We start from the raw sequence: 14,594 nt of genomic DNA, 5'->3' as shown, positions 1-14,594 counted from the left end.
ATGGCAAATTATAATATTGTAAAAGCCATATATAATTTTACATAAATAATGAGAATTTCTTTTAGGTTACTTTAAAAGTTTGGTTTTATGCCCTTGAACTCTCTCCAAAAAGCATAGTGGTGGAAAAAATTATGGATGACGATAAATATTTTGCAGTACTGTTGACAATAGAGTCAAATTGTGATTTATAATCCATCAACGGATGCAGTCTGGTAAAATGTAGAGCCAGAAATATTCGTAGCAGACAGAGGTAAACAACACAGTTTGTTTCATTTACCAACTGTATTTTACATTTTTCTGTTTCCTGCCAATAATGACAGTTTCAGTGTGTTTCTTTGTGTAAGGAAAGTGTTTGAAGCTCTATTATATAAGGAAAGTGAAAACACTTTCCTTACATAATAGAGCTTCAGTTGGTGCAGTGGATACAACTTAATGATCAGGTGTAATTTTATTACTTTCTTTGAAGATGAATTACATTATTTAGAAGCTATACCAGTCTTAATTCTTGTTGATTTGAGATAAAATAAACACTATGGTTGAATTATTTAAGAGGGAACACATTACTTGACTGGAAATATTCTTTCCAGTCCATTTTTTTCCAGCCTTCTGACACTTAAATTAACTCCTTTGATGCATATGAACTCCTAGTTAGCTGGTGCACGAAACAAAATTCATTGAATAGGCTATGAAATGATTCAAATGCTTATTTTTGTTTCCCTCAAAAAAATTTTTTAATAGTTTGGCTGAAGATAAATGCTATAAATTGAGTATTAACACAATATGTTGACATAATCCACGATGCAGTCTACGTGTAAAAGAAAACCACCTAAAAATGTAGCATCCATTTTCTGGAGAGTAACGAAAAAAATTTCAATGTTAAGCATTTCATTAATTTAGTATTTTCAAGCACAAAGACTAAGATGTGCAACAGCTGAATTATCAGACTTATTTATTGGTTGGCTACACATTGGCCAGGACAACAACAATTTTTAAAAAAAAAGTAATTTATAGTTTTTTCTATATGTCGTCCTGGCCAATGTGTTAATATTATTTTACGTAGTGGGCGAGTAGGCTCTAAAAAAGGTCGACTTCTCACTGGGAAAAAGTGTTTTGTTCCCCAGATGTGTGAAAGGACAAAAAGTAGTAGTAATATTTATATCATATTTACTCGCATATAAGACAAGGTTTTTATTCGTTTATCGTAGCTACAAATTCCTACGTCATCCTATACGTGCGAGCGAAAGATTCTTTGCGTTTCTGCAAATAATTTTTGTGAACCGTGTATTCGCGTTTTTTACCGAATGCTCATCCTCTTGTATTTAAAAACAGAAGTATTTTATCTGGGTTGTTTGAATGGTTCTTGTATATTGTCAGGAGTAAAGATGAATAGCAATATGAAAAGCAAAGCTTTTGAATTGAGTTCCAGATTGAAATTCCAAAATCACACTGGAGCACGATACAAGTTTTAATCCATTCCCACATAAAAACATGATTATTTGGAAATTGGGAGTTTCTCCGATTTCTAAGCGTAATTGACGGAGAGTGGATTCAACTTTGTTAAGAATTGGCAAAAAAAAAAAAAGGTTCCCGATTGTCCAGCTTCGTGCGAACAAATTATGTTATCGATTTTACAAGATTTTTTCTTAAAGTTTAAAATGCTAGTAATTTTTGCGGGACAATGTGTGCATTTATGTTCATTTGATACTTTAATTTATTATTTCATTTAATCAAGTAATTTTCCTATAATTCTATATTTCGATCTTTAAAGTCACACCTCGTCCTATGTGCGAGGTCGTCTTATATTTGTGTAAATACGGTAGTTCCTTCTAAAATTAATTTTTAATGCAACATCAGTAAATATCATCTTTAGCTTAAAAATAAATGGATTAACTGTTACAAGTTCTGTGCTTAGACATTGTAAAATTATAACTGCTTTATTTCGTTCACTTTGCCGTACGCTACAAAATGTGTCCGTTTCGTCTCACTGTAGAAGCAACGGCAGTGTCCTAATAACATCCATTATTATAAATTTAATCCTGGAGTCAATTAAGAAAATGTACTGCTCTTGCAAACTATTGCTTGCAGAAACATGCAAAAAATTATTTAAAAAAATGGAATCTGGATTCAAGTGCCAGTTAAACTGAGATATGCATCAATTTCTGTCAAGCCCTGCCAACTCAAGTTATTTTGATGGAGCCAAGTGGTAGGCTTGTAATTTGTTCATAAGGAGATCCTGCTAATTGCGCACAAAAATTTAAATTATCGTTTATACTTAATTATAAAAATTATTTGTAACATTGAAGATTAGTGTTTTTTATTTACACGTATACTCTTACAGTTTAGAAGAAAAGAAAGAAATATATACAAAACCTTGTTTTTTTCTTTGTGCTGCAAGTTTCTAGTGGTGGTGGAGTCTTCGCTCACCGCTTCCGATCCTTCGGTGGTTGCGCTGGCAGAAGATCTGCTGGGAACTGAAAATAGAATACATGAATTTTATAAATAAACAATATTTTTTTCAAACTTTAAATTTTGGTAGAATTCATTATTGAATAAAACTAAATGCAAAGAAAATTTTATACACAAAATTGCTTTAAGTCAGCTAAACTTAATTTTTATATTATTATTCACAAATAGTATAGTACACTGTAACATAATGTATGCAAATTTTCAGATAGCTTATTCTCTAAACTTTCGTTCTTGCTCCATTCTGATTTTCAATTAGCATAAGTAAATTTATGTTATATTCTGATAAACTGGGTACAAATACAATCATTCATTACTTCATGATATTATAGTAAAATTTAATTAAAAAAGGTCATAGTCAAAAGATTATAGCAGAATTCTGTAATCGGACGTTAGCGAGGTCGAGGCCGAAGTTTTAAATGCAAAAACGCGTACGTCGGATGTCGAGCGCCGCTTTCCCGTAAGCCCGGAAGTTTGGCAATGGCATTTGGACGGTCGGCGGAATCGTGCTCGACATTCCAAACGCCATTGTCGAACTTCTAGGCCTACGGGAAAGTGACGCCGAATGTCCGACGTACACGTTTTCGCGTTTAAAACTTTGGCCTCGACCTTGCTATTGAATACATTTATAAAACATTGAGTAAATTTCTCATTGTAATATGAAATTTACTCAAAGTTGTTCTTTGGGTTACTTAAATTTTTATTTTTGGGTAAATAAGCTATTTGTTTTAATTTAGAAATAGCTATCAAAACATGGCAATATGAGAAGGGATTATCACATTGGGATGAGATGGAAACCAGACTCAAACTTGGACTCATCCTAACGCGATGATCCCTTCTCATTTAGCCGTGTATTTGGGCTAAAAGCATACTTAATTTAGGCATTTCTAAGCTGTTGTTTTGTGCTGTCAGCTTTAACATGTAGCATTAACACAAATCATCATCAGTCTTAACTAGGCTTTACAAGATCCTAGCAATGGTTTAAATTGCTAGGATTTGTTCCTTCAATTATATGGTCAAGTGAATTATTGGTTAATAATAATAATAACTATTAATACAGTTAACCATAAATTGTTTTAATACATTTTTAATTAACGAAACCAGAATTACCACTAATTGCAGTCTTATTTACCTCCTCTCAATAATATCGGTACAAGTGAGTAGTAAAGGGATTACATTAAATGGATTCTACCGTATATTTTTTTTTTTTTTTTTTTTTTTTTTTTTTTTTTTTTTTTTAACTCTTTCCGCCCTGTGGGCACTAAGAGGGCCTCTTTTAGTAGGCCCATTATGGGTTCGGCCAGGCCCACAATGGGGCGACCGGGTGGTGAGGGACGGGGCCCGACATATCCGAACGGACCACCCCCCGAAAAATTCCTGGGGATTATTCGACCCGTTCGGATTCGATCCCGGGTCCCCCAGAGCGGTAGGCTGCCACCTTTACCGCTCGGCCATCCGGCCGTCTAATTTTACCGTATATGATATCGTATCGATATGCAAGCTACTATATTGAGACCGAAGAGATGCAGTTGAGGAAATGAATACCGAATTAATGGGCCATTTACTGTACTCGTAACATTTTATATTAAACAATTAATTTCGTATTTTCTGAGATAAGCAATAATTTCAATCGGATTTGAACGAGGCCACGACATTGTTAACAGTATCTACAAACCTCTGAATTAACGTTTCGAAACAAGTTGAATATTAAAACCATTTTTCATTAAAAAAAATTCATCTTAAAACCAATAAAGGTATTTTTTCCATATTGTCAAAATCTTATTTTAGTATGCAGCCTATAAATGTTCTGAAAATAATTACATCAAACTTTAAACAAGTTTACTGTAGTAGTTACATAAGAATACAGTGTTGAATCTGTTAATGTCAAACAATTTTTTATGCAAACAGTACAAGCACGTGCAAAAACGAATTGGATCACCTGCCGACAAACCATAATACAAATGTAACTGACATTTACAATGTATGTCATATATAACACAGGTATATGAATTAAAAATACAGTAGACCCCCCCCTATAACATGGTAGATACATTCTGTGTTGTACAAGTCACTTAAATACACGAGCCAATCACAGCTCGACACGAGTGTAGTTTAGCAGCTACGGCTGTTTGAAAGGCTTTCTTCCATAAAATTAATAGATTCTAGACTAATTTGACTCGACATTTCCAAATCACGTATAATTTTTTGGGAATAATCCATATAAACTATGCTATAAACAAAAAATTGTAGGATTACTTACCGAGTGTGCACCGTTCGACGACGCCGTTGCTTAAGCTTGTTTTTGGTGCGGAGCGGCTCGTCGAATGGCCGGCACATTTCCCGATAAGTTATTTTACTGCGAAAAATTCGCTGAACTTTGGAGACATCATTAATAAAAATATAATTTTTATGGCCAACGGATAATAAATGTTTTTTAGTAGGTCCAGTGCTCGTTTAAACTAAATGGTTTGTACGATATCCGCTATTGGTCCAGATTCGACCAATCCTGTCGCGACACGAGTCGGCAATGACGTTTTGCCATGTTATATGAACACGACTGCAATTTTTTCACCGTGTTATACAAATCCGTGTTATAGGGGGGTCTACTGTATATTATAATTTACATATTTATGAGTTTTAATTAATTTCTACAAAATAAACAGAAGAAACTGGAGAAAAACTTAAAAGATGTTGTTTAGTTTCTATCAATTAAATTCTAGCAATTAAAATTTAATCATTAATTTCTTTGGTTTCAATTTCTACAAAGTAGAAACCAAAGAAAAATTTGTCAAGACCCAATTAGTCTCTTGTTTATAATACAAGACTTACCACTTGTTCCATTTGTTGGTTTCTTTGAGAAAAGATAACCTTTTTCTAGAATACTTAAGTCTTCATTTTCAAGTCCGTAACATGGTACTACTGGCAAAGTTGAAGGAGTACTTATTTCGTTTGATGTATTTGTTGCATTTTCTGACACGTTCGACGGGATATCCTAACATAAAATAAGTAAAGTCAACATCATTGTTGTCATTTTTAAAATACATTAATTAAAAAAACTGATAACAAGTTTAAGAATCTTTTAAAGCACTTTCTAACGTGTCATCCAATTTATTACGAGTGACGTCGAGCAAATTAAATTCTTATAGAACGTACCGACGTCGAGACAGGAACCGCAACCGATGGCGTTTCAGAAATATTTTTATCTGAAACATAAATATATTGTTTTAAAATAACAATTTAACTACAATACAATATCTACATAATAAAATGGTCAATGTTACCTATGGTTCCAAAATGACGGCTCGTCTCCGATTCCAGCAAATAGAAGAAAGGAAACAGCGGGGACGCACGTTCTAACCTGACCTAACCTAACCTATTCTAATAATTTGGTTGGTAATAATTATGGTAATTTATTAGAATAGGTTAGAACGTGTGTCCCCGCTGTTTCCTTTCTTCTGTTTGCTGGAATCAGAGACGAGCCACCATTTTGGAACCATAGGTAACATTAACCGATAAAATTCTTATTGAAGAGTGAAAAAAATGACTTAAAAGATTATTTTCTTTAAAGTTTTATCCTACTTTCTTCTTACTGTTGGCCGGAAAGTTACGTAAGATATGAAATATTTCAATTTCAATCTTTTTAATAGGAAATCTACATATTATCATAGAAGAAAAAAATTATTCACATTTATCTCGTTTCCTTTTATCCCTTTGCACTTTAATTAATTATAAATTTGAAATTATTCTGTAATTATTATAGTACTTTACTGAAAAATCTAACACTTCAAAGTGTGTAAAAAATTATTTATAGAATTAGAAGTGTGCCTAAAATGTTACGAAACAGTAATTTTGTTAGTTAATAATGAATGTCCGTGCCGAAATGTCAAAAATTCGTTTTATATTAATAAAACTGCTTTTGTAACACATAAAATGCTAACTTCCAGAACATGAAGATGTAGATGAGGCGCCTTCAAATAATTCCTGGAAAGTGGTATTTACGCAGGTATCAATTAATTATAAAGTTAATTGATACAAGCATAAACTTGTTGAGACTTGTTTTATCAGGTTTTCATATCTAGCCCCCATTGGACATTTTTTTTTTAAATTCCAAAATTTAAGAAAGCATTAAAAAGTGTTCACTGATAGCTGGCAGATCAATTTAAATGTTTTGTAGTACACTGGCTTGGTTCAAAGAGCACAGATTTCTACTTGATCTGCTTCTTTATTAGTCTCAACTCTCAATCCAATCCATCTCTATACTGACAAAACTAATTAATACTGAATAGAAACAAAATGAATATTTAGGGATATACGAGATATATAACCATCTTTATGTTGTATTAAAAAAGGACATATCCTATATTTATTCAAAATATAATTATTTTACTTTTATATTACCGTTTTCTTTCATTTTTACCGGTTCTTCGTCACTACTGATGCTTTTATCGTTATCGATGGCACTAGTGTCTATGGAGAAATTGTTAACTATACCACAACTATCTTCTGGATCTAAATCGTCTTGAAATTCTGCTACCATGGGATTAACAGTCTCTCCTTCACTACATTAGAGAAAGTAAATCATCAGTTTTCTACATAAAAATTTTTAAATTATTATATATACAAATGACATATTCAAATTAAAAATATTCTTAAGTGATAAATAACTACTACGTGACAAATTAGCTTTTGTATTTTGCAACTTCGACTTCAATCCTATTGTTATTTTACAATTGAGTTAAATTGTTTACAGAGGACTATAGAAAAAACTGGATTTGAAAAATAAAGTTAATGAGTTAAACATTTAAAATATAATAAGCAAAAGGGTATTATTCTTTATCAAAATTCATAAAATTTTATTAAAAATAATCTAGAAACCCAACTAACAAAATTCGACGTACGGCACTCCTCTACTTACGAACGGGTTAGGTTCCCGAGGTTTTGTCGTAAGTCGAAAACTAAGCCAGAAAGTACATTTGTACACGGAATCACATATTGTTAGTGTTTGATCCTTCGATATACTTAATAGAATACATTATGCTCATTTATCCACTTGCTACCATTTAGCAGCGTTTTTCGGCAAACACACTTGGTAATGTCGAGTTCGGTTTCCACCGTAATAGAGCAACACTTCTTGCATTTATCTCCACTGCTAGATTTACTATTATGTTTCGGATGCAAATTCGAAGCACTAATCATAAAAGTTTATAAAAATTGCAAGCACTACTGAAAAACGCTGTTACTTCAATGTTACCAACTTCCACGTCAGCTCACAAGCAACAATGGGATGTATGTGAAAATTTGCACAAAAACAAAAAATGACAATATCCAATAGAAATAAATCCACATTAATTATTTATTACTGGCTAAAGACCGAATTCGACACCATCCCACGACTGGCAAGACAAATTCTGAATTTGTGCAAAATTTAAGTTTTAGATATACGTCAAATTGTTAACAAGTCTGAAAGTTTGTAAGTCAAATGTTCGTAAGTAGGGGAGGTCCTGTATCTGTTTATACAGGATGAGTCAAAGTATCAAGCAGTTTCAAGCTCTATTCGTGAATTGTTTCTTTCAGATTATTATTCTTAAATTATTTTACTTATTTAAATTCAATTTCTAATTACTAATAGTGATATAAGATGGCAGTCTAACTGTCTTTAGGCTAGCTTATATGATTAGTTAATTAGATTACTAGCCTAATAAATTGGAAATTAGGTATTTGGATTAATGTTAATAAACTGTGCTTAATGATTTCTTCTCTGCTAACTTTCAATTGTTAAAAGTATTGATAATTTTATTACAATTAATATTCAGGGTTTAATGCACTCATTAAATAACTATTCGATATTTCTGCTTTAATAAAGGGAACCAACGAAATTCTAGGTCAGAATGCTTTAAAAAATTATACGACCTTGTATCTTTTCAGAATCTAAATTTCTGTCCAAAAGAGTTAAAAAAAAACTGTAATTTCTAAAAAAAATTAATTTTTTAAGATCTAAATTGCAGTGTTGCTATAATACAGTGGACCTTCGTTATAGCGCTGCTCACTATACCGCGCATTCGGTTATAGCGCGGGCGACGTTTGCGACGCGATAAGCTCATACACGTTTATACAGGTCCGTGAGGCGTTAAGTGAGTAGCGCATTTTATTGTTACTGCGTATTGAGTTTCTGCATGTATTTTTTAATAGTGTTTAATTATTGTATGCATGATAAGTAAAAGAAAAGTTTGACATTATTGCTAAAGTAAAGAGGTGATCCGCGTTACACCACACCTTATAACGCGCGTGTTGTTTCCCGCCCGACATGCACATTATATCGGGGGTCCACTGTATATTGCTTAAATCTGTTACTATAAACATATATATGAATCGGTTCAAAATATATACTAATAAATGAGAAAATATTAATTTCTTTCCTAATTTTCTAAAAATTTAAGAGGAAATATTGGAAATAAATTTAAACTAAATTTTTGTATAAATCAATGGCCTAATCAGACTTTCCAGTTTGTCTTAATTAAAATTGTACTATCAAAAAAGTAATGTAATAAAAATTTATTAGTTTTTTATATACTGAATTAAAATTAGACCAAAAGTATGATGATTATTATTTTTATGCAACCATCATTTCACGTCAACTTAAAAAAATAGCAAAGGTTAAAACATTTGTGCTGTTGTTACCTTTCGCTTTCCTCTTCGAGAGCGGGCATACCAGTATCTATTTCCAATTTAGACATAGCAGCCTCTTCTAAGAAAGAATTAAAAGAATAATCTAAGTCCTCGGGGACAAAATCCTCTACTCTTTGTACAGGCTGATCGGAAGTTGTTGGAATTGGCTCTAAATAAATTTGCAGCAAATTTTTTAAAAATCAAATTTCAATGTATAATATCAACTTCGAAATGTATTTACAATCACATACCATTTTTAGTTTCTTCTACAACTGGAGTATTAGTATTAGTATTAACATTATTTGATGATTTACTAAATAACCGTGATATAAAACTTTCCTGTTTTTGTTCCTAATTAAAAGAAATCAATAGTTTCATTTACGATCAATAGCTTAATATGCAACAAACTTAATGTTAAATCAACTTTACCACAGAAGGCAATGGACTAGATAACTGAGGCTGCTGTACATTTGACGATGGCAAGACCGTAGAATTAACCGTCTGATTTAAACTGACCGGTACAGAAATACTTCTTGGCGTTCCTGTTGGTGAACTGACAGACTGAGTAGTAGCCTGATGATTCACAACTAATTTAAAGTACACATCTTTTAGTAGTTTTATTTGTAATAAATATTTGTAATTTTTAATAATTTTTTTCCTATTTTAAAAAATTATCCAGTGTTAATTTTGAATAGTGAATTAATTAAGTATATATATATATATAAAAAACAGAAATTTTCATACAGTTAGGTATGGAAGAACTTGGTGGGAGACCATTTTGTATCTCGTTTGGTTTAACCGGCTGCGACAACTGTTCTGCCACTTGTCGTCTTCTATTTGTTAATGCTTCTAAAAACCTGTTAAAATTCCAGAAAAAAATTTTTAGAAAAACATAACAACACACATTAAATACTTAAAATATATAATTGTTTGAAATTTTTATGTAGATATCTGAAGGATTAAATACTATAGTTTGGATTAAAGAAATAATTATTATTGTTGAGAATTTGAATCATTACAAACTTAAAACAAATCAACAGGAGAAGCTTAAATGGACTGATGATGAACTGACAAATTTCAAAATAATCAACTTTTCAAATTTTAACAAGCATAACATGTACCGTATTTTACGGACTATAAGACGCACCTGAATTTTGGAGGCAATTTTTCGAAGAACAAAATGCGTCTTATAGTCCGTAAAATACGGTATATATGAAAATCCATTATTACCCACAACTTCAAAAACTGCTACACAGTGAATACGAATCTTTTTGTCAGCTTTTCTTTCTTACTTTTTAAATCTAACTTACATTAAACAAGGAATTTTTGTAGAACAAAGAGAGTGGTATTCTCTTATAACAACATTCTTCCTTGTCACACCATCTTTCCTTTTCAAGAAAACAAGAAAATTTTTAATTGGATGTAAAACTTAAAAAGCCATCTCAGTGCAATGAATGGAAATTATTCTTTCAATAAATAGATCATCAGTACTTATACACAGGATGACGCAGACTATCCATAAACTCCTAAATCATAAAAAATCATAAAAATTTTGGTAAGTAAATCAGGTACGCTCTAATGGCAATATCTTTCGGCTTCAGAACTGGCCAGAAACGGGCTATCCAGACCGGAAGTCAAATTTTTTAATTTTATTTTGAATTAAACTTTGACTTTAATTCAAAACTAAATTATGGAGTTACATTAAGAACATTTTGTCTCAAATATTTTTACCGAAAACACCTTCATTGACCCTAAAACAACATCTAATTCTTAATACGGAAAAAATGAAAATCACAATAAAATAATATCAAGTAAAAATTTATTAAATTTGTCACTTACAGATCATAATTTTGGTCTTCGGATTCTTGCAAGAAATCTAATTCTTCTGAAGTTGCATTAATCTCTTGAGAATTTATTTCAAGTTGTTTTAATAATGTCTCTCTCTGTGGAAGAAAAGTAAGTTTAATTATTTGTAAAAATAAAAAAAAATAAAAAACCATTTTAAAATGATAAGTTAATATATTACTTGTAATCATTTTTTAAAGCCATATATTTACCTGTAATTGCAAAAATGGTAAATTAAAGAATTTATGAAGGAACTTCAAACCAAATCCATTTCTCATTGATGCTTCGGCATATCTTATCTGAGCACTTCCTTCGGGTCTAAAAAAGTAACATTTTAGAAAGATTCCTATAATATTTAAATATGTATCGCTTGGGCATAAGACACTACCTATCAAGGCCTTCGATAAAATATCGAACTTGATCCTCCGTCACTGTTCTGTGATGACCCATGTCCCTGTGATTGGCCAACACTAATATAGGAATGTGAAGAGGAACTAATTGGATTTCTCGTTGAACGTAAGCAAAGGTCCTAATAAAAACATAATATGGCATGTTTATTACATAGAAAAAATAAATAAATACAACATTGAAAATCCAGATTATTTTCAAGCTAAAAACAATTAAATTATGGAATTTGGTCTGACTTGCTTCTACTCAAACCGAACAGTGCTAATATTTCTTTCTTCTCTATATTTCTTTTCTCACTAACGTTTTCAAACCTCCGGTTCTTCTTCAGGTGAACAGACAATAGACAAGTTATTCTAAGACAAGAATCTTTTCATACTTTGGAACTCAAACTTTGGAAATGTAAACCAGATATGTTGACATTTGTAGCCCAGTTTAATAATAACTCCTATGGCTCAACTCTGGGTCTAGAACAGGAGAGTTACAGCCAAGTCCATTTTCTCGACGTGAACATCACAATTAAAGGATCAGACATCTGCACAGAAGTATATAGAAAACCGCAAGTAGATCAATTGTATATCCCGGCACGATCATGTGATCCAATGAGGTATAAGATAGCCGCATTTAATAGCTTGGTAAAAAGGGCGTACACCCACTCATCTACATCACAGGCACTTACAATGGAGATCAACACGATTAATACTACTGCTGAACGACATGGGTATAATAATCTGGTGGCGGCGCTATACAAGAAAACCCTTCAGCTCCAAAGAGCGGAACAAACAGAAGTAAAAAGGCAAGAAGATAGCTTGAATAAGGACAGAATAATGGTTACATACAATCCGTACTTAGAAAAGTTATATAAAGAGATCGCCAAAAGAAAACAAGTCACCATTATATATAGATGTCCCACTATTTTTAACATGTTGAGTAACGGGAAAGATGCTCCACAGCAGGGCAAATTGGCTGGAGTGTACGCAATCCCTATGAAAGATCATAGATGGGATAAAGAGTTAATATATGTAGAAGCCACGAAAAGATCATTGGAGGTGAGGGTTAAGAAGCACAAAGCAGACATCGCGCATAGCAGATATACAACTGCACTGGCGCAGTACGCTACAGACCCAGAGATAGAACCATTTTTTAATGAAGCGAAAACAATACAAACGACACAGCGGCCACAACATTTAAAATGGATGGAAGCAATATGGATACATAAAATAGCAAGGGAAGAAAAATGTATTAACAATAAAGAAGAATTATCATTATCGGTAGCCTGGCAAACACTGGTCTATGATACATGATAATGTAAAGCTAAACTTCCATCAACTGTGCACGCGCAGAATGACGAAGATGGCGCAAGTTTACGTAGAACTTTCGGAATTCGTTTTTTTGAAAAGATTCTTGTCACAGAATAACTTGTCTGTTGTCTGTTCACCTGAAGAATAAAACTTCCAAATTATCATCATAATTCATATGTTAATGGTTTTTGGGCAGCACTAGACTGGCAATAAGTTTTGGCTTGGGAAGTTTTTGGAATTTGGTCTGTTGGTGAATAGCTTAATCATGTATCTTTAAACTAAACTCTATAATTTAACTAATTAATAATTAATTAAACATTATAATAATGACTCCTTTATAATTCATCTAAGAAGCAGTTCTTAGTATAACACCTAAGAAGCCTAAGCGCCAATTAAAACATTATATAAAATAAAAATGATTCTACTGATGTTGTGTGCTGCAACCTCTCATGCAACAGCACCCCTGTATTAGATGCCACTGGACAAATCCCAAACGATTACAATAAGCAGATTCTATGAAAAAAATTGACTATATTTGTATTTAATTATGTTTCTATGGTGCAAGAAACACTTAAAGGACTCCAAATTAGTTTGTTTTTGTATTCAAATTATTTATATTTTTAATCTTAGTATATGCATCTTTGAATATTTCTTGTATCTCGGTATTTAGTTACAATACAACAGAGGAGAATAATTTTCTCATTAAAAAAACACCTAGACAGATTATTACTGTTTCAAAAAATATTTAAATAACAGAAAATATTTATTATATGAAGTTTAAACCAAGATCAAGCATGCTTGATCTTGGTTTAAACTTCATATAATAAATATTAAATAAAAAAGAATTACCCAGCTTATTCAGAATACTTATACATATAACACACAAATATTAGCATAATTAATATATTAAAATAATGAAATATCTGCATAACCTACCATTGTTTAGTGATATCCATCATCATGATAACACCATTTGTTCCCTTGTATACATCTATAAACTCAGCATCAAGTGCAGGTTTTTCTGCTGACTAAATCATACGCAAGACATTTAAATTAGCTTAAAATTGATAATTTTAAAATTATCAACTGTTTTTTAAGATAATAAATGCATACTTCAATAACTGAATTATCCAATTTAAGTCCCTCGATTTTTTGTCTTTTCTTTCCTTTATCCACCACATCCCATACTTCAACTTTCACAACATCATCTGTTGCTTTATAATTCCACTGAATACTTGTTACCTGAATGTAAATATATTTATTAATATTTTCCTTATTGAAATATTTAAAGTTATCTTAACTGAGATAAGTAATGTTTATTATTAGTAATGTAAATTATTTAAAAACAAACAAAAAAAAAAAAAACACATTTTAAATATGAAATTTAATAATGTAATTAAATTTTATTCTGATAACGAAATAATTAACAATAGCGTTTCATAAACCAACGAATCCTGATGGCTAACAGTAAGTATACTTATTGTCCTGGTAATTTCATTAATTTATTGTTTATAAAAAAGCCTCTCTCTTAATATTATGTAAAAAGCTATATAATGATTCTTGTATTAGGAATATCAGCTGACTATAAGGATGGAGAGATCCGTGCATTGAAAGTAAGTGTTATTAAATTTTATGGCGATTCCTTTTAAATTGTATGAAATTATACATCTATTTTTAAGTTTCTAGCTAAAGCAGACCAACAGCAAGACAATTGAAATATATACACACAGGACTAAAATAAAACTTCCAAATTATCATCATAATTCATATGTTAATGGCTTTTGGGCAGCACTAGACTGGCAATAAGTTTTGGCTTGGGAATGCATACCAAATATAGGACCATATATGTACAGTACAGTACATGTATATTGCTGGCTGGATGACCAAAGCTGTTTAGGCATGAGTTTATCACTC

General features: G+C 31.6%; 1 protein-coding gene and 1 long non-coding RNA gene across 3 annotated transcripts in view; one reads left to right on the top strand and one right to left on the bottom strand.

Moving 5' to 3' along the window:
* The window catches only part of LOC136979644 (rab-like protein 6), a 41,040-nt gene that overhangs the window by 1,146 nt on the left and 25,300 nt on the right, over positions 1-14,594 (bottom strand). For both annotated transcript variants that reach the window (XM_067275663.1, XM_067275662.1), the window contains exons 4-16: positions 13,794-13,922; positions 13,617-13,708; positions 11,363-11,503; positions 11,187-11,292; positions 10,969-11,072; positions 9,874-9,986; positions 9,559-9,716; positions 9,381-9,480; positions 9,142-9,298; positions 6,862-7,022; positions 5,617-5,666; positions 5,293-5,455; positions 2,371-2,471 (exon numbers count right to left, since the gene is read on the bottom strand). In XM_067275663.1, coding sequence (XP_067131764.1) covers positions 2,371-2,471; positions 5,293-5,455; positions 5,617-5,666; positions 6,862-7,022; positions 9,142-9,298; positions 9,381-9,480; positions 9,559-9,716; positions 9,874-9,986; positions 10,969-11,072; positions 11,187-11,292; positions 11,363-11,503; positions 13,617-13,708; positions 13,794-13,922 — 1,575 coding nt within the window. The remainder of the gene's footprint in view (positions 1-2,370; positions 2,472-5,292; positions 5,456-5,616; positions 5,667-6,861; positions 7,023-9,141; positions 9,299-9,380; positions 9,481-9,558; positions 9,717-9,873; positions 9,987-10,968; positions 11,073-11,186; positions 11,293-11,362; positions 11,504-13,616; positions 13,709-13,793; positions 13,923-14,594) is intronic.
* LOC136979648 (uncharacterized) lies at positions 128-2,527 on the top strand. The gene is made up of 2 exons (XR_010881418.1): positions 128-250; positions 2,339-2,527. It is a non-coding gene; the product is annotated as an uncharacterized lncRNA (long non-coding RNA).

This window comes from Centruroides vittatus, unplaced genomic scaffold, assembly GCF_030686945.1.
Source record: "Centruroides vittatus isolate TY-2023 unplaced genomic scaffold, ASM3068694v2 contig_630, whole genome shotgun sequence".
In the NCBI taxonomy this organism is placed as follows: Eukaryota; Metazoa; Arthropoda; class Arachnida; order Scorpiones; family Buthidae; genus Centruroides; species Centruroides vittatus.
This window is presented reverse-complemented; position numbering and strand designations above follow the sequence as displayed.